At 38.9% G+C, this 20,857-nt stretch overlaps 1 protein-coding gene across 4 annotated transcripts in view; it reads right to left on the reverse strand.

Moving 5' to 3' along the window:
* Positions 1–3,720: 3,720 nt before the first annotated feature.
* Positions 3,721–20,857, reverse strand: part of Kdm4c (lysine demethylase 4C) — a 206,503-nt gene continuing 189,366 nt past the window's right edge. For all 4 annotated transcript variants that reach the window (XM_052718457.1, XM_052718458.1, XM_052718459.1 and 1 more), the window contains 3 exons: positions 19,653–19,772; positions 11,531–11,623; positions 3,721–4,765 (listed from right to left, as the gene is read on the reverse strand). In XM_052718457.1, the coding sequence (XP_052574417.1) occupies positions 4,589–4,765; positions 11,531–11,623; positions 19,653–19,772 (390 nt within the window). In that variant the 3' untranslated portion in view covers positions 3,721–4,588. The remainder of the gene's footprint in view (positions 4,766–11,530; positions 11,624–19,652; positions 19,773–20,857) is intronic.

Consider the following 20,857-nt stretch of genomic DNA (forward strand, 5'->3'; position numbering starts at 1 on the left):
GGCCGTTCGAAAACATGTCTACTCCTTTAAAACAATGTCACATTTTATATTGGGAGGATTTTAAATATATAATTTCTCACCTTCCCTTTCTTCCCTCCAACCCCTCTCATGTATGTCCCCCCACGTCTCAAACTTTATGACCTTTTAAAAACATATATTTAGTATATATATAAAACATAATATACATATATTACATGATATGCAATATATATTAATACAGCATATTTATTATATACTTAAATATGTGTGAATTCCTAATTATATATGTATATATATATATACATATATGTAACCAAATATATTTTACTCAGTCCATAATATCATTTGTATATGTTCTTATAGCTGACCATTTGACATTAGCCAGCACTTGCTATATTCTTCCCTAGGGAAGACTATTTCTTCTGCTCTCAGCATTCCTTAGCTGTCAGTAGCTCTTTGTCTAAGGTTGAGGCCTCCTGAACCTTTTCCCTCCATATTACTGTATCTATTGTTGTCAACTTTGTTCAACCCACATTTAGGCAGTCATGCTGGTGACAGTTTATGGATGTAACTTTTGACACTATTAGGAGACACAATGTCACATGAACTTCCTGTCCCTCTGGCTCTTACAGTCTTTCTTTCCCTTTCTTCTGAATTGATTCCTGAGCCTTAGGTGCAGGAGTATTGTAGATATTATCAGTTGGGACTGGGCTCCATGACTCTGGATTTTCATTGGCTGCAGTTTTCTGTAATGATATCCATCTGTGCAAAGAAGTTTCCCTGATGAGAAGTGAGAACTATACTCATCTGTATAACCTAAATACTTAGAATGTAGTTAGATACTGTGTTCCTTTAGTAAAATGGTGATTGTAGGTTCTCCAGATCCAAGATTTCACCAGCCATCAGCAGTTGGCCAAGATTCCAATATCAGGCATGGTTTCCCTCTTGTTGAATGGGTGTTAAGTCTAATTAGAGAGCTGCTGATTACTGCCCAGTTGTGCAGGCCACTACTGCAGTGTTTGGGTTATTGTGTCATGCTGGACATTGTTGTATCATATCTGGGTAGTAATACTAGTTGCTTACCTACTTTGAGAGCTTGCTTGTCCTTGTGATTGTATACTTTATTCAGGTGATTATTCTTAACTCTCAGAGTACAAATTGTCAGATGCTCTGAATAAAGTTGGCTTTTGCATGAGACTTAGTCTGCCTCACTTTTAGGCCCCACTTCCCCAGTTCACAAAGTCAGCTAGAGTGGTATACATGCCCCTACAAGCTGTTGGGTGAGAGGATGCATGTGACATTTTAGATGACTGAACAAACATTGAATTCAGAAACTTGGTAGTCCAGTGAGTCTTGTGAGTGTCAGTGTATTGAGAATACCTTACCATTTGAGTTTATTGGGCTTCCTTATATTTTAACCCTGAGATGAAGACTGTTTCACTTCAGAGCCCTTTTACCGAAAGACAAAAGGAACACCCAGTGCCACAATACATACGTAGCAGCACTTGCTTCCCACCCATTTCCTCCTACACATTTGTGTACTCTGTGTCTATAACTAGTGGGAATTCATAACATATTCTGAGAAGTCATGTGGTATTTCAACAGATGTTTTGTCTGTTTCTCTCTAGTTGGATTAAAAAGAAAAATTCAACTGACAGTGATCACATGGCCCTCATTTTAAGCACACAAAAAAATTAAATATTGTGAAATATGCCAACCAGCTTTACTAAGATCTTAACCACCAGAGAAAGGGCTTGCAATTAGTGTTACAGTAGAATTGTCACAGCTAAGCAATTTATAAATTGCTAGGACTTAAACTGATTTTGTGCTACGTGTACACACTGAACATGCAGTTTAGTGTATTGCACCGAAATTAAATTTACAATTGAGATGTCCTACAGTATGTGAAGAGCTTGAATGCTCTGTCTAGTGACAGGGCCAATAGCTACTTTATGACAAACACAGTAAACGTGCTAATTTCCATGGCAAGTCTATCTGCGGCCAGGACTTTGCAAAGGCAATACACAGCTGTTTTTAGTTATAGGAATGAACATTACTTAAATGAGACCACAAAGAACAGCTATGTCTGAGATCACACAAGACTGCACATTTTCTCCCTGTGGCAGCCAATCAGAAATCTTGCTGACAGGCAAACTGTTTGTTACAGAACAAATGATCCTATTTCAATTAATTCCTCTTAATGTCTTACACAGGCCTACTTTCCTGGCCTATTGGGAAAGGAGTAGGTCAGTTCGATTTAAAACCTAAAAACAGAAAACTCAAGCTTGATAACCCGATAAAATAAATGACATTATACCAGCAGAGAAAGTGGAGTGGCAATCCTTGTGAAATTAGTTTGGTGGGTTTTCTCTCGCTTTGAGATCATCCCATGAGTCACTCCAGAAAATGAACAGTTTTAGTTGTGGCTGTCATTGCTGGTTTGGTGCTTCACTCTCTCCCCAGTAACAGGAGACACTGTACCCTTTGCCCTGAAATGGTTCAATTTCCCACCAATCCATGATTCTGGGATTTTGTCCATCCAGACTCCTCACTTAGGAGTGAAATGAACTTCATTTGGGCCTACCTGCCCTCCTGTCTCTATTGTTATTGTGAGACTACCTGGCCTAGCTTATTGGGAGGCACAGGAAGGAGTTTTAAGTTAGCTCAAGCCAAGTAAAGCACAGCCAACTTCAAGACCTATAAAGCAAACTAAATGTTGCCTTTGCAGCAGGCAAACTGTTATGTGTGCTTTTGGGGCATCCTTTCCTTGTCAGTCTTTCATTTATTTGTAAACAAATGAAGGGGGTAACTTGAGACTCTCAAAGTTCCTTCTAGTGGTAACCAGGGGCCAAGAAACTAAGAGTAAAAAAAAAATGCTCCATACTGAAGAGACTCAGATCATTAAAAGTCTAGAAGTGAGGATCATAACTCAGCTGGTGCTGGGAACATGCCGATGGTACTTTCTTGTGATACTCCCATGAAGGTGCTCAGCTGTGAAAGGAGGGTCTGGAAAGCCTGGCCTACAAAGGATCGTGACAGTTCACCAATAGCACCTGTTTTTCTCTGGTTTTGATTTTTTGAGATGGAGTTTTTCCCACAGCATAGATTGGACTTGAACTCAAAATCATCCTGCCTCAGCCTGTTGTGTGATAGACTTTTCCTGGTTAGATTCCACAGGCACATACACACCACACACACACACACACACACACACACACACCATATACATACATACATACATGCACGCAGATACTATATACACCTATTCGTCCCAGAAAGGGAACTCACAACAGACCAATGTATACAACTTGGCAAAACAATGAGTTTTTTAAGGAGTATAACTGAGGAGTTACTTGTCAAGAAGAAGGACGTCTCAAAAGCAGCTGTATGAACAAAAAGCTGCAATCCTGGAGCTCGCTGCACAGTTTACAGGCAGATAATCCTGAGATGCTCTTGGTTGGTCGAAGTCTCCTTGCCAAGGAGCTCTTTACTGATGAAGCTGATAAGGGGCCTTTGAGAATATTCCCAGTTTGTGCTTTTAGAGACATGTAACTTTCTGCTTACCTTCGGAGTTTCAAGAGCAGTCCCTCCCTCTTGGAGGGAGTGTTTCAGTTTAGAGGAAACTGACAGACAACAGTCTCTCAAGTGCAGAGATTAGGTGTCTGCAGCACCACACCTGCTCTAAAGCTCATTTATCTACTGCCTTAAACATGGACAAATAAGCCAAGACAGAAGACAGGACAGGAGAAAACAGATTTTAATTTTTAAATACTAGTACATTTCCAGGCTGTTTTGCAAAGAAAAATCATATTACATTAGTTCAAAACTATGCATTAAGTATATTTATTTAAATTCTAATTTTTACAAACACATAATGAAAGAAATATATATTTTTATAAATATCTATTCAGAACAGGAATTGTGAAGTGTTCAAAATATCATACCCAGATTTTTCCTCTGTAAATATATAAAATTCCCATAGACTTCATATGAATTCCTCTTCAAGAGCAAAAATTTTCCTCTTTACAAAGGCCAACTCAGTTTTCAGACACAATCAAAAGTAATAATATAAAAAAATGGAAAAGTTCTGTACAAGGGAATACAGATAGCACATAGGTAAATCCCATTACCATTCATGCCATTTGTGTTTTAAAAATGTTTTATAAAAACTGCCACTTAAAACAAATGTGCGTGAGAGTCTTTCCCTGACTGTGGAAAATACATAAATTATCACCCTCCCTCTTGGGTGATGAGGCTTTCACTAAAAGGAGCTGGGGGAGAGGAGCATCCACATATGTTCCCTGAGGAGGGGCCCGAGCCACAGAGAGGTAACCCCCTCTCCTCTGGCACGAGTTCTATCTAGTGGGCCATTCACTGTTATTTCCTATCACTTCGGAATATTCTTTGGGGTCAAATAAATGACTGAGGGAGTGATTAGATTGCAGAATCATTGTCTTCCCTGGTTGTTTGGTAGGCAAACTCTGGAAGCCTTATCTATTACCAATGCCAGAGAAGCACCCAGTCACCTGTCCCAGTGCACACCCCAAGACTGTCCCTTTGTCTTCCCTCTTCGGGTCTGAGCTGCTCTATGGCTGCAGCAGGTTATCAACTATTGTCTCTTCTGACACTTCTTCTGGAAAGAACTCTTCAGGAAAGTGCGGTACACAGGATCATCCACATACTCGTTCTTAAGCCTGGAGCTCAGCACTCTTTGCCTCTTTCTCTCTCCTTGGATTACATCTGTCCCATAAAATGTGTCTTCAAATCGCATGTCAGAGGCTGTGGACTAAATGCAGAAGGGTATATTATTGAGTACAGAAACACAAGACCGATCTGGTTCTTTTAGCTGAGGTAGGGACAGGCTGGGATCTGCCATGGTATAGAAGGAACCTACTCATAAATTTTTATAGTTCAACAGCTAGTTCTCACACAGGCCATATGGCAGAGACCTGTGGCTCCATTTAGTCCTAATTTCTCTACCATGAAGGTGCTTCCCCCAAACAAAAGCAAAATTAAAATCTCATTTTGAGTTGACTGTAAATGAAAACTCCTCAAAAGAAGCTAGGTCTCTAGAGACTTATTGACTGATTAGAATTTGAGTAATTACTGTAGAGAGATTGGAATGCTGCAGGCATAAAGGCCAATCACTAGTTCAAGCCTTTCAGAACAGGCATGCCTTGCCCCTGTCTGTGGTGGAAGTAACATTTTATGACCCTTAGGGAATCTATTAACTTAGCAGACCACTAGCTCCCACCAACCAAAAAGCTAACTATGTCATCAGATAGCATCTTGGACCTATAGCAAAGCTTCCCCCATCTAGCTATATACCTCTCTTATGTACCCACTAATGTATTTTAAACTTGCCTATGACTTTGTCTTGTAAAACTATAAAATTTCATGAAACTGGTTCCATGTTGTAATATGGAATTTTGGTTATGGTAAAGATACGTCATGACCAAGCATGATAGCTCCAAAATAATCTGTCATTCCCTTTAGAATGGGAGTTACAGGTTTTATATCAAAGTACTTTCCCAGTACTTTCCCACTTCCACTTGGCTTCTGCTCCCCCAACCTTTTTTTTTGTCAACAGTCACTCTTAATTCCTTCTGAATCCTATTCTTTATTCCTTTGCCCCCTCCCCACCTCCTGAAGTTAGTGTGGTTAAATGCCTAGTTCTCAATTCCTACAACAGTTTTCTGTTGCTTAACTACTTCACTGGCCAACCGTTTGCTGATTTTTTATGCTCTAGGGATTCACTGTCTTATCTGTTCAACTGGGGCCTCTGATCCATAGACTTGGCTTCAATACCTGCACCCACTCCAAAGATAATGATTGCATTTCTCACTTCGGCTTAGATCTTTTCCATCAAAGCCTGCAAGTACCCTGCCCAGTAGGCATGCCAGACTGCTTCAGATGCTCTCCTAATTAACCTGTAAAAAACAGACCTCAAAGGCTTCTTCCTCCATCACTGCCCTTCTTAAATTTCCTAAATGCCAATATCATGCTCATCTGTCCAGTCATCTGTCCAAAATTTAATGGTACTATGGAATCCCTACTATCCCCACCCTGTCAGGAGGTCTCTTCTATATATCTGAAGCAGTTATGATCCCGTATGCAGGGTCTCTGACTTCTCCTTCTGAAGCACTGCAATAAATGCAGCAGTCCCAAACTATCTCCCATTAACCCCTAGAAAACAAGCTCTCTAAAACCACCCTCATTAAATGATTACAGAAGGCTACATGTGCCTGTCCATAATCTTTTCTTTTACCTGCCCTCAAGATGATCTGCACATTCCTAAGGTCAGAACTTTACAACCTAGAAATTCTACTTCCTCCTCTAAAAAGATTAAATTTTACATTCTGAACTTCCTTTTCCTGGCACAGAGTCTCATCCTTTCTGTCTGGGACAGTTTTCCTTCCATGGAAGAGTCTCTGCCACAGGAAAGCTGGAGGTTCCTGTGAGCCCTGAACATGAATGTAAGGATAGGCAATGTTCTTCCCATCAAGTGTTCCTTAAGGTAAAGGATATTAGGAACTGCAAATCAAATGCTGTATGTCCCAACACTAAGTAATAGGTGTGGAACTCATCTATTGATCAGTACGTGCTCAGTGAAAAGTGCAGGTTATTGCTGAGATACTCAGGTAAAGAGCAAGCCCAGAGTCTACACTAAAACACCAATTTCAGTTCTGATTCCCTACTGTTTTGCAATTTAGAATATGTTCTCCTGTAACTGAAAATTTTCCTGTGTCCCGCCCAGTGCACAGCCACTCAAACCCAAGTAAACACACACAGGCTTATATTAATTAAAACTGTTTGGTCATTAGCTCAGGCTAACTACTGACTTATGTCTCTATGTGTTTCGTGGCTTTATCTGTATGCCATTACATGCTGCTCCCTGAACGGTGGGCTAGCATCTCCTGACTCAGCCTTCCTTACTATGTTAAAGTTAAAACCTTCCTTTTTAATTAAACAGAAAAGAGGAAGTGCTGTGGAATAATGCTTTTTTACACTGGTTTAATAAAACGCTGATTGGCCAGTAGCCAGGCAGGAAGTATAGGTGGGATAAGCAGACAAGGAGAATTCTGGGAAGAGGAAGGCTGAGTCAGGAGATGCCAGTCCACCGTCCAAGGAGCAGCATGTAATGGCACACAGGTAAAGCCACGGAACACGTGGAGATATATAGATTAACAGAAATGGGCTGAGTTTAAGTGTAAGAGCTAGTCAGTAGTTAGCCTGAGCTAATGGCCAGTTTTAATTAATATAAGCCTGTGTGTATTTACTTGGGTCTAAGTGGCTGTGGACTGGGTGGGACACAGGAAAACTTTCATTTATATTCTCCACTGGTTTAAGTTAGGTGTATGACTTCTAATGATAGCACACATAGCATATTTCAGGTTGGTAGCAAAATAGACTTTAGGAGTTGAAAACACATGTTCCATTGTGAAAAAAAAATGAAGAGAAAAATATGAGAGCAGACATAAGGAAGCCTGGAAACTGGAACTGGTTCAAGTTGGCAGCTGTGTATATTTTCTGCCTACCAGCTCATGAGGCAGATACGCAGAGTGCCAGGCTATTCTATGGGTTCCCTAGAAAGTGTCATATTTCATTTGGGAAGGAAACTTAGAAATTGTGAATTGGTTGGTTCTCTCTCTTATCGGGAGAACACACTGTTTCAGTAATTCTTGGAAAGCATTTCACTTTTATAAGTGTTAATGTTACCAAAGGAGGAAATAAAACATCTATGAAAGTATTGCCACTATGCAGAAAGAGCAGAAGTCAGCCTCTTAAACACAATAGTAAAGTCAATTTACCAGGAGCTCTAGTTAACTATGCAATGGTTACCATGGTTACTCTATGAGACAATAAAAGGTAATGGGCTGCTTCTGAAGACAGTATAAATGAACCCAGCACCAGTCATTAGATGGTTGGCTGACTCTTCTAAAACATTTCTCCCCAAGTCAGAAGAACTCCCAATGATAAGGGCTGCTTATCTGTGGTGGTATTGTGTTCCCCAAAATATTTTGCACCCTAATAAACTTATCTGGGGTCAGAGAACAGAACAGCCAGTAGATACAGAGGCTAGAAAAAGGTGGCACTCATGCCTTTAATCCTAGCATTCCAGAGGCAGAAATCCCTCTGGATCTCTGTGAGTTCAAGGCCACATTGGAAACAGCCAGGCATGATGACTCACGCCTTTAATCCCAGGGAGTGACAGCAGAAAGCAAAAAGGTATATAAGGCGTGAAGACCAAAAACTAGAAGTATTTGGCTGTTTAAGCTTTTAGGCTTTTGAGCATCAGTTCAGCTGAGATCCATTTGGATAAGGACTCAGAGGCTTCCAGTCTGAGGAAACAGGATCAGCTGAGGAATTGGCAAGTTGAGGTAGCTGTGGCTTGTTCTGCTTCTCTGATCTTCCAGCATTCACCCCAATAACTGGCCTTGGGTTTGTTTTTATTAATAAGACCTTTAAAGATTCCTGCTACACTTATCAATCTTCCTCAAACCAAAATAATTCTCTAACCATAAAATATCTTCTATCAATGAACTTTCCAATTTGATGTGTCTCCCCAGCTGGAAATGCTGTGGGATGTTCTGTATGGCAAATGTGTTGCTGATTGGTCAATAAATAAATCACTGATTGGCCAGTGGCCAGGCAGGAAGTATAGGCGGGACAAGGAGAAGAATAAAGCTGGGAAGTGGAAGGCTGAGTCGTAGACACTGCCAGCCACCGTCAGGACAAAGAAGATGTAAAGTACCGGTAAGCCACAAGCCACGTGGCAAGGTATAGATTTATAGAAATGGATTAATTTAAGCTGTAAGAACAGTTAGCAAGAAGCCTGTCACGGCCATACAGTTTGTAACCAATATAAGTCTCTGTGTTTATTTGGTTGGGTCTGAGTGGCTGTGGGACTGGCGGGTGTCAGAGATTTGTCCTGACTGTGGGCCAGTCAGGAAAACTCAAGCTACAGGAAAAGTGTATCAGTCCTGGGGAGACAACCTAATGACCAGTGAGCTGGACACCCACCTGTAGGAAAGGCAGGTTACTGACTGAAAGGCAGGGCTGCAGCTCCTGAAAGTATTTCCTACTGGGCTCAGCTGCTAGGCATACTGGACTGCATTCAGTGCATTTTACTTCACTGTTTTTTTTTTTGTTGTTGTTGTTGTTGTTTGTTTGTTTTTTTGAAAGTTAAAGTGTTCTTAGAGAAATCAGACATGTGACACATGTTAATAATCCCAGCACATGGGAGGGTGCATGAGGAGGACCAGGAATTCAAAGATATCCTTGACTTCACAGTGAGTTAAAGGCTAGCCTAGCTTACATATGGACATGTTTCAAAACTAGAACAAAACAAAACAAAACAAAAAAACAGGTTAAAAAAAAAATATTCTCTGAGAACCCACTATACAAAATGACATCTAGGAAGCCTTGTTCAAATAAAAATACCAAAGAAGGCATCATGGAATCAAGACCATATCTACCATGGAATAAAGAGATTATCTGTATCTAGAGGAGAAAGAGAACTCTTAAGAAACATAAATGTGAAATCTCTAAGAATCAATTTAGCAGTGCGCCCAGTAGCTAAACTTACATCAAAAAACCAAAAGACTTTCAGAAGATTTCCTATTCTTTTCCTACCCAAATCTTTATGGGCTAATAAAAGTTAAAAAACAAAACAAAACAGGGAGGGGTAAAGGAAAGCCAAGGGAAGATGTGGCTACAGACTGAGGGGCAGTCATCTCTAACATTTTCAGGTTTTCCGATCTAGTGGGAACTCATGAACTTTAAACCAACAGCTGTGGAGCCTCCATGGGACTGGACTAGGCCCTCTGCATAAACAAGACAGTTGTGTAGCTTGGTCTCGGCTCCTGGCAGTGGGATCAGGCTCTATCCTTGGTGCATGAGCTGGCTTTTTGGAGCCCACTACCTATGGTGAGGCACCTTCCACAGCAGGGGGAGGGGCTTGGACCTGCCTCAACTCAATGTACCAGGCTTTGCTGGCTCCCCATGGGAGGCCTTACCTTTTCAGAGGAGGGAATAAATGGTGGGTTGAGGGGGAGAAGGCTGGGAGGCAGGAAGGAAGAGAGGGGGATCTATGGTTGGTATGTAAAATGAATAAAAAATTACTTAATAAAAAAAAAACATTTTCAGGTTTTCTTGAGAGACTTCAGTGTCTTTGAAGAAAGATTTGTTTTTATTTTGGGTGTATGAGTGTTTTGCCTGCACATGTGTACAATGCCTGTAGAGGACAGAAGATGGTGATGGATAACCCTGGAACTGGGATTACCCATAGTTATAAGATGCCATGTGGGTGTGGTGCAGGAAACTAAACCCAGATCCTCTGCAAGACCATCCTCTAGCTCCAGGTTTCAAGATTTTAAAACACTGATAAGTTATTCTGGCTTTAGGAGAATTAGTCTCTACAAGAAGTGCACTTAATTTTCTTTTTGCTCACAGTTACTACCTGGTGGCTAATCTGTTCATTGTTTTTAAATTGAGATGTTCTCAGACTGTAGGCAGGTCTCCTGTGTACCTCCTACCCCATTAGGTAAACAGCAGTGCTGATGCTGTCTCTTCTCTTCACTTTTACTTTGAGGTCCCTCCTCTGGAGGTGCAGCTGAGGGAACCGTACACACTCGCTGTGCCTCCTCTGCCACCAGGATCTCACCCACAAAAGAAGAACTGAATATTCAATGTGCCACTTAAATAAGCCCTTGGCTTCCAAAATAACTAAATAATCTATCATAACTCTGTCACTGTAAGAGGACATAATCATAAGAATGTATGAAAGAGAGTTAAGTTTATTCAAAAAACTACTCTTTTTACAACTTATTTCAGAGAGGCAACAGATAAGATTCTAAATGAGGAAAATAGACGTCATTTTAGGCTCTGCTAAATACTTATATTACAATACTATGAAACCTACATTATTATGAATTACATTTAAAAATAATTTAAGTTTAGCCCATTCATGTTTACTTATTTAGTGGTATGCACTGGACTTGAAATATATATATATACACACATACATATATGTATTTATTATACCTCTTTTAGTATTCCCACTACTAATATTCTGGCTTTGCTATGTTGTTACAAAAGTGAGAGCTTAGACACAAACATTAGTGTGTGACATAGAACTTTAGTAATACATGATAAGGTTACCAGAGACCACTTTCTAATGCTGACTCTCTTTAATCTACTGTCAAATACTTTCTTTTAATGTAGCTTCCACTAACAAGAGTGAATATCTTAATTTTATATTTATTTGTCCCCAGAGCTTCATACAAAGGACAAGTTTAATAACCATTATGGTGTGTCAATAAAATTTAACACAAAGAACTATCTTTTGATCTCATCAGAAGAAAAGCCATGTGCCACTGGTTTTCCTCTTTCTGTCCAAATTGAATTACAACAAGGGAAAAGTTACTTTGGCTTTCTTCAAAATTAACCAAAAGCCCAAGGTTATTTTCTTCAAGAACTGGGAAAGCATAGAGAGGATGAGGACTTCACTGAGGTAGGTCCCTAAGTAGCACTTGTCATTAGCACTTACAAAGCGAGCCTTTACCCTCTTGGGTAACTCTTCATCTAAAGTGTATATGTCTTCTCTCTTCATTGCTATCTGGGATCCATCTTCAAATTCAACCTAAAGAAACATAAGGCATTGTGGTATGTAGTAAAACCGAAAGAGTATTGACTATTTCTCAAGAGTTCCAATTAACTATGCAAAAAAAACAAGCAATCAAACAGAGTAAAGGACTGTAACAGAGCAAATACAGAACCAGCCAAAATCAGGGTTGTTAGAAGAGCATTTTTTCTTATCCAACTAAGAACAAAGCTGGCTGAGAAACAGTCAAGACTATTGAACAGGACAGACTTGAAATATGAGCTATGAAATCTTTATCCGCCCCCCCATTCCCCGCCCCAAACAAAAAAAAAAAAGAGGGCTTATCAGATTGATTTCTCAGAAAAGCAGCAAATTCAGCCTTAAGATGGGCTGTGTTTAGTCAGTGCCATTATCTTTTTAAGAGAAATTACCACCAGAAAGGCAATGGCCTACAAAAATGAGAAAAAAGTTTTTGAGAACTGAATATCACATGGAAATTTAACATCCAGAATAAACAAATAACTACAAAAATTAAATAATAAAACAAACAATTGAAACCCAAAGCAAAATAAAAAAACCACCCCCAAATCCTCTAGTTAGTAAGTGGGCTAGTGAAGTGACCAGGCTATCCTCAGAACAATATAAATGCTCAATAAATACTTGAATATTCCTAGATATCAAGGAAATGCAAATGAAAACTGCTCTGAGATTCTTTTCTACTTAGAATGGTTATTATCAAGCAAACCACAAACAACAAATGCTGGTGAGGATGTGGGGAAAGGAAGACCCTTATACACTGTTGGTAGAACTCTCAACTGGAACAGCCACTGTGGAAATCAGTACAGATGCTCCTTACAAAACTAAAAACACAACTACCATATGGTCTGTATACCATTCCTGGGTACATCTCTGCAGGACTAAGTTAACATACCACAGAGATACTTGCACATCGATGTCTATTTGTGTACTATTCAAAATACTGAAGAAACAGAAACACACTAGATATCCATCAGCAAACAAAGAAAATGTAAATACATAAGAAGGGATTTATTCATTATAAATAAAATAAAATTATGCCATTTCTAGGAGAATGGGTGAAACTGGACATTATTGTCTTAAAGAAACCCATACTCAAGAAGACAAATAATGCATATCCTAGATTTAAATTTATTTATGACTGGTGTGCATTGGTAAAAACTGAAAGGGGACCATGAGAGACAAAGAGGATATCTTAAAGGAATGGGGGAACAGAGGAGAAAGGGCAATGGAATACATAAGGCATAGCACCAAAAGAGGGTTCTTTGGAGGGATGAAAGGGACAAAAAAGCAGAAGGGGGGGGGGGGGAGATAAAAACACAGTGTATTGGCATATTTCCATAAAATGGCATAATAAAATCCATTAAGTTGCATGCTAACTTTAAAAAGTAATTTTAAAACAGAAAGTTAAGAGCTGATGCTCTATGAGAACTTGAAGTTATTTATCTGGGAAGATTACTGTACAAGAACAAAAAGCATCATTTCTTCCTCACAGTTGAGACACTCTCCCTGAGTACTCCAAAGTCGCTCGCTTTCTGCACATTGTCCTGTTGTGAGTCTCTGTGTTTATTGTCATCTACAGCAAGAAGCTACTTTGATGAGGATGAGTGAGGCTTTGCTTGATGGGTATAGCAATATGTCAACAGGGGTCATTTTGATGAGGATGAGTGAGGCTTTGCTTGATGGGTATAGCAATATGTCAACAGGGGTCATTTTATTGCTACGTGCCTTTTGTAGGATAGTAGTAGCAGGTTTTCCCCTAGGTCCATGACTATCTAGTCTCAAGATTTTAGCCACTTTAGCAATGTCAGGTATGGGTTCCATCTCATGGAGCAGACCTTAAATCAAACTGAAAAGCAGTCAGTTACTCCCAAAACATTTGTGTCATTGTTGCATCAGAATATCTTGCAGGCAGGATGTTGCTGTTCTAAGTCAAAGGGTTTGTACCTGAATGATATTTATGATTATTTTTCTCTGGTAGTGTGAAAAGTACCTTCCAGCACCATGAATGCTATTTAGTAGGGGTGAAGCTTCCAGTTGGGCACTGACTCAATTTCTTCATTTTTATCAATAGGGTCTGACTATCAGGTTGTGGAAAATAACCAATAGCTTTGACCATAGCCTGCGATGCTAGTGTGTGTCAGGTGTCTCTGGGTCCCCTTTGGCCAATGACTTGACAAGATATAACCAATTCCTGGCAGTAGATGTTTGACTTTGTGACTGGTGTCTTTACATGGTGGTTTTAAGGTATCTAGTTTGAGTACTGTCTCCCCTATTACAAGATTACTCCATTTTACACACACACACACACACACACACACACACACACACACACACACACACACACACACATCTATACTAGATTTCCATATAGCTTTTAAAAAGGCCTTTAATGTTAGTAGTCCCTCCCCACAATCCTTCTTTTACCCTGTCCTCCATAACCTATTTGCTCCTCTTATTATATTTACTCCCTTATCTCTTTAGAGCATATATTCTATTTCTCATTCCTTGAGAGATCCTCTCTTCCCCCCAGATCCTTATTAGGAACCTACTTATCGGAATGAAACACACATACCAAAAGTTTAAAAGCTAACATCCACATATTAGAGAAAACATGCTATATTTGTCTTTTGGGATCTGGGTCACATTACTCAAAATCTGAGATGATTGTTTCTGGCTTCATCCTTTTATCTACCTTTTTTTTTTTTTTTTTGCCTGGATGACCTCTCTATTGGTGAGAGTGGGATATTGAACTCATCCATTATCACTGTGTTAGGATTCATATGTGAATTTAGCTATATACTATTTCTTTTAGGAACTTGGATACTCTTGGTTTGGTGTGTACATGTTTAGAATTGTAATATCCTCTTGGTGGATTTTTCCTGTGATGAGTATATAATGTTCTTCCCTATCTCTGTAGTTTTTAAGTCTTTGTTTAAAGTTTTGTATGTTTGACATCTTGACTATCATGAGGATCTCTCTGGTTCTGTGTTCTGGGAGTTCTAAATGGATGGGCATTTCTCTAGTTTTAGTAAATTTGCTGCTATGATTCAAAGGCTGTGCGTGCCCAGTTTTTATCTCAGTTCCTTCTTCTACTGTAGGGATTCTTAGGTTTGGCTCTATGAACATATGCCAGAGTTCTTAGATGTCAGGATAATGTTCTTTTCTCTTTCTTGTTTCTTTTATTTAATACAGGCCTGAAACGCATAGTCTCAACTTCGTCCTTTATTCCTGGTAGTCATTCTTTTGTTTGGTTTTGTGTGATGATCATGTCCATTGTATTTTATATTTGATTGACTCATTCATTTCTTGCATTTCTGTTTGTCTTTTTTCCCTTCAACTTTTCTTCCCAATTGCTGACCTTTTTTCACTCTGAGTTTCTTATCTAGGTCCTGAATTGGTTTTCTTTTAAGTTCTCTATTTGGTCACTGACCCTTTTTAAAGTAGGACCCTGAACTGGATGGTGGTGGCACATACCATCCCAGCACTCAGGAGCAAGAGGCAGGCGGATCTCTGTGAGTTTGAGGCCAGCCTGGTCTATAAAGCGAGTTCCAGGACAGCCAGAGCTGTTACACAGAGAAACCCTGTCTTGAAAAACCGAAAAGACAGACCCTGAAATCTTTTCTAGCATTTCAACTATTCCATTATCTGTGGTTTTTAATGTTATACTGTAAACTTGTGAGATGTCATATTGGCTTATTCTGATGTTGCCTTTTGTGCATCTGCTGGAATGGATGTTTCCTCTAGTCTTTTCTTTCCTTTTTTTCACTCTGTTTGTTTCATGTAAGTCTTCATGGTGAGCTGTTTTTTGTTTTTTTTTTCAGCTTAGAAACCTGACTATAGTTAACAGGAAAAAAGAATGAATGTTTAACAATCCCAAGCAGTAAAAGACAACTATGTATTTTATGATCAATAAGGCTCTGAAACAGAAGCATTAGGGCAATTTGCTACTGTGTGTTCCTGCCAAATGCTGATTTAACTTTTTATCTTGTAGAGTTTCCGTCTGAGAATATTTGCATCTGCAGGGGAGAATGGGCCAAGTTTACTGACTTCTTCTGTCCTCTAGTGGTTGCTCATGTAGGCAGTGGCAGTGACGATGATTTCCATACATCCTTCAGGCTAGTCATTCCGGGGTATTGGTAGATAATCAGAGCCACAGTTTCCACCACCAACTTAGCCTCAGCTAGCTTTCCAATCCACTTTAAAAAGTTTTCATAACTGTTATTATTTTTCCAAATTCAAACAGGCCTTACTGTGTATCATGTAAACCTCACCAATATATGAAAACACAGTATCTTTTAAAAGAAAAAAATGTTTACAGCTCTTTTTTTATGTTACAGAAATGGCAGCAAATATTCTGTAATTTTTTTTTTTTTAAGAACTTAAGACACTTAGAGAAAAGTCCATGATAAGTCCATGATCCTGGCTGAGGTGAAGCCTGGATTACTATTAGGCTCAGCTGTATTCCAACAACAGTTTTTGTCAAAGAAAGCACAATTTGTGGGATAAGTAGACATTTATATATTGCAACTCTTAAATACCTTAGAATTTAGAACCTACAGCTTTTCTGATTTTTTGTATTTTTCATTTTTTTTTTTTTTTTTTCTTTTTTGGTTTTTTGAGACAGGGTTTCTCTGTGTAGTTTTGCGCCTTTCCTGGAACTCGCTTTGTAGACCAGGCTGGCCTCGAACTCACAGAGATCCGCCTGGCTCTGCCTCCCGAGTGCTGGGCTTCAAAAGTCATAAGATGAGTCAAATTCTGCAGTGGTCCTATGCTATAAACAAAATAGAGATGGAAGCACCAATTAAACATGTTTTTGTTTTCATTTTAAGTATTAAATTTATACCCTTGTACCACTAACATAAGATGAAGCTGTACAACAGGGTGGAGTCAGGCTGTGGTCACCAAACAACTTTGCTGCTACTGCATGGAAGGCTGAGAATGAAAACAAGGTACTTCCCAGCCTTGTTCTTTTTACAAATGTTTCCCTTAGGATTAAATTAAGAAAAGTATCTTCTCATTTACACATTTGGGAGCATAGCTATAAATGCCTGTGACTACTTTCTTTTATTTTAAATAATTTGAAAATTCTAAGTGAAAAAGACAGTTTTACTAAAACAATGTAGATAGTGTAGTTGACTGTCCTAATTTGTTCAGGTCTCAGGTAGCCAGAGGCAAAACTTTACTTCAAGTATGAACATCTGTTTTCTCTCATTAGGATGGAGACAAGGGTAATTTCTGATTCTTCTTTTTACCAGCTGTATGCTCTTATAAAATGTATTTTTTTTTCCTTAAAAATAATTAAAATTTGTTCCCCAAGCCTTTACCTCCCTTTATTTACAGATTGGGAATCAAAAAAATCTATTTTACAGGACTACTGTGAGGGGCAAAAATATACCCACAAACACATATACACATAAGCAAACACACACACACACACACACACACACACACACACACACACACACATACATACACAGACACAAATATGCACAGGCACACACGAGACACACACATACATACACATACACAAATATACATAGGTACACACAGACCTACATAGAGACACACAGACACAAATATACACACAGACACATACAAATATATACATATAAAGACACATTCAGACACATATACACATAAACATACAGATTTAGCATATTTTGCACTGTGTTCTAGGCATTTGTTTCTATACATTTTAATGAATGTCTTGTTTATTCTATGGTGAAGGTGAAAGACAGAAAGCACAAAAAGGGCCACTTGGTTTAATGAGGAATTTTATGCTACTTGTACTTAGAGAGACAATTTTAATACCAGCTTACACTTTCATTGAGTCTATACATATGTCCATAGTTTTATGTTGCTGGGCTAACACACTGATTCCTAACGTGACACTTTTATGCAGCAACCTGCTTTGTTTCATAGCTTCTCTATTGCTCTTATTATTTACTCTATTTACTTATTATTATTTGTTTTGATGACATAGTAATGCTTTTCCCTAGGAATCTTTGTATTATTCAGCCCACTTGTGAGGTTTACTTAATTGTGAACAGTCTAATATACTTATGCCATCATATATAATCCTAAAATACATATGTAGAAGGATAGAAAATGACAATTTTCTGCACTAGTCCTCCACTTGCTTTAGGTTTCTTTGCTGAGATAAAAACACAGTCGTCAAACAACTTGGGGAGGAGAGGTTTTATTTCATTTCCACACCACAGTCCATTACTGAAGGAAGACAGGTCAGGAACCTTGAGGCAGGAACTGAAACCGAGACCATGGAGGATTGGAGGATCACTGCTGGTTGGCTTCTTCAGCCTGGTTTCTTACATTAGCTGTCCAAGATCAGCATACCCACAATGAGTTGGGCCCTCCCTCACACATCAATCACTAAATAAGAAAATGTGCCATAGCCTTGTCTGCAGGCCATTCTTATAGAAGCACTTTCTTAACTGAGGATCCTCTTCCCAGGTAAATCTAGCTCTCGTCAACTTGACAAAAACTAGCCAGGACAACAACTCTTAGACAATGAAAAAAATTTTGTTTCCTACACTTCTTTGAGCACCTTTTAATTGCATTGTGCTCGAGTTCCTGGTATCCTTATATTGCCCTGGTCTTGCACTGTACTCCTTTATTTAAGCCCCTTATCAGCTTGTTAATTGTCTTCTTTACTTAAACTGGTGTCTTGCTATTCTTAAGCTGCTTTTCAACTTATCAAATTTGAATCTTCCAGGGTTTGTTTTTGTTTTCTTTTCCCCTATTTTTACTATATCATTTAGACTAGAATGTTGATTTGTGAATGTTAATTTAATATTAATGATCTACCTCATATCTATATTCTTTTTTCTTTTTCTGTTTATTGAAATCTGTTGCTTCTTAAAAAAAAAGTTCAGTTTTAAAGTTCTCTGAAGAATATGAATGCACATGTGCTACCCATGTTGCTTCTTTGTGAGTTTAACTCATCTTTACTTTTGGTAGGGATAGAATAATTCCAGTTTTCCTTGGAACATCTGTGCCAATGGTGCACTGCTTTCAGTTTATCTGAGGTGCCCAAGTTAGGTTTCTCTACCCAAGGAAATCAAGTCATGGGGTGCTAGTTGGACATCAGAGCTAACATAAAGTAATATGATGTAATATGTAATACTGTATCAACTTGGCAAATGAATGTTATATCTTGTACTTTACCACTGAGCTATAATACCCTAAGCTCCAAGTTCTGGCTCAAAGTGAGATAAACCAACTCTCACAATGAAAACACAAGAAAACAGTCTATTACCTAGTAGTTGAACCATAACAAATGTTAGGGTTTCTCACAGTGTCCAACCCGGCAACTAAACTCTAAATTGAAACCCGAGCTGCTAGAAATTCAAGTTTTCTCTTTCATAAAATAAAAGGCACCCAAATTTCGTGTGGCTTTTTGATTCAGAGTGCACTCATGTTATGTCCTCCTGGTATTGTGGTGACATTTTATTTGCGCTGAAATGTGGTGATATTTTATTTGTGCTTTAATAAATAAAGCTTGCCTGGAGATCAGAGAAAAAACAAGCCATTATAGGTAAACAAAGAAGTCAGGCAATGGTAATACATGCCTTTAATCCTATCACTTGGTAGGCAGGGATCTGTCTGGATCTCTGTGAGTTCAAGGCCACACTGGAAACAGAGCCAGATGCAGTGGCACATGCCTTAAATTCCAACACTAGTTAACCATGGAGGTCTGGAAGTCTGTACAGAAAGACAGGAAGTGACAGAGCTGGGCAGGAAGAGGAAATGATGTAGCTGGACAGAGAGAGCAAATCAGATGGCAGAATAGCAAGGCATATAGGCATGGATAGACAGGAAGTAACTCGCATTTGAAAGCAGCAGAGTTGGTGAGGTAAGGTTAGCTGTGGCTTTCCCTATTTCCCTGACCTCTCTCAGGCTTTCACCCCTATATTTGGCTCCATGTTTTTATTTAATAAGACCATTTAGAAATTTGTCTACATGGTATCTCCTGTCCATCTGACTAAGCATCACAGAGAGTAGAACCCACCTGATACATGTAGGCAACATTTGATCCAAGATACTTCGCTCCATAGAGTTTACCATCAGGCCACTTGACTTGGATGACTTCTCCTTCAGCAGGAGGGCCCAGCTTCACACAGTTTCTGCTCTGTGGGATTAATGAAAAGGTGTCTTAAGGCAAGTGCCTAAGTGAATGCATTCAGAACTTAGCAAATGACTAACTCTTTACAATTAAAAGGAGTAATTGCCCCTGTGTTTTACAGATTATATCTTGCACGGGTGTTCAGGGAAGAGATATGAAGAAAAGGAGCACTTAAAGATTTAGCTTACACCATAAAGTTGCAAAGGAGCCTCATAAGGCAAGCAAAAAATACACCAATACTTTATATTTGCTATTTGACAAAGAATTATCCAGGCAGAAGCTCAAATAATACAAAGAAAGTATAAATTACTGGCTAGTGATTTATAACTTGTAACATTTCTGTAGCATTTTAAAATTAACAAAGTGATTTAGCATAGACACAATTTGATCTTTATAATTACTCTTTGAAGTAGACAGATTTTTAAGTAATATTTTTATGTATTCTTTGGGAATTTCATACAATGTATTTTTAAATCACATTCACCCCTTTCCCAAATCTTTCTAGATCCATCCTCACCTTCCTACTCATTCAACATAGAGATCTCTCTTTCTTTCTTTTACACCATGTAATCAAAACTGTGTTGCCCAATTTGTGTTGGGTGTGGAGGTTGTCCTAGAATGTGGTTGATCAACCAGTAAAGAAAACTATCTCTATCAAATGCCAATAGATACTTAGCTGCAGGTAGGACTACATGCCTACCTTCCCCCTACCCATGAAGAGACCATATGAAGCAACAGATTATTATCTATTTTACTAACAACTAAACTGAGCCTCCAAGGAACCCCTTTGTCATGAATGAAGCTGAATGTCAGGAATGTTCTGAAAATACCCAGGATGAAGGACCTCAAAGTCAGTAAGAGCTTAAAGGATCAATTCTGGCAGCAGAGGAAAGGCAAGGGATAGAAGGGACATGGCAGGTGGAGCAGATGGGATGTGTCCTGCCTCAGCTGTCTCTGAAAGAACTGTGTTTGTTCCCAAACATGATTGCTCCTGCTGGTATATCAACAAATCAAGCTATAAATGATGCTTGAAAATGTGTGGTTTAAATGAAAGGCACACACAATAAATTTGGTTATTTATGATTAGAAAT

The sequence above is a fragment of the Peromyscus californicus genome, unplaced genomic scaffold (genome assembly GCF_007827085.1).
Source record: "Peromyscus californicus insignis strain IS unplaced genomic scaffold, ASM782708v3 Scaffold_5__1_contigs__length_169319896, whole genome shotgun sequence".
Lineage (NCBI taxonomy): Eukaryota > Metazoa > Chordata > Mammalia > Rodentia > Cricetidae > Peromyscus > Peromyscus californicus.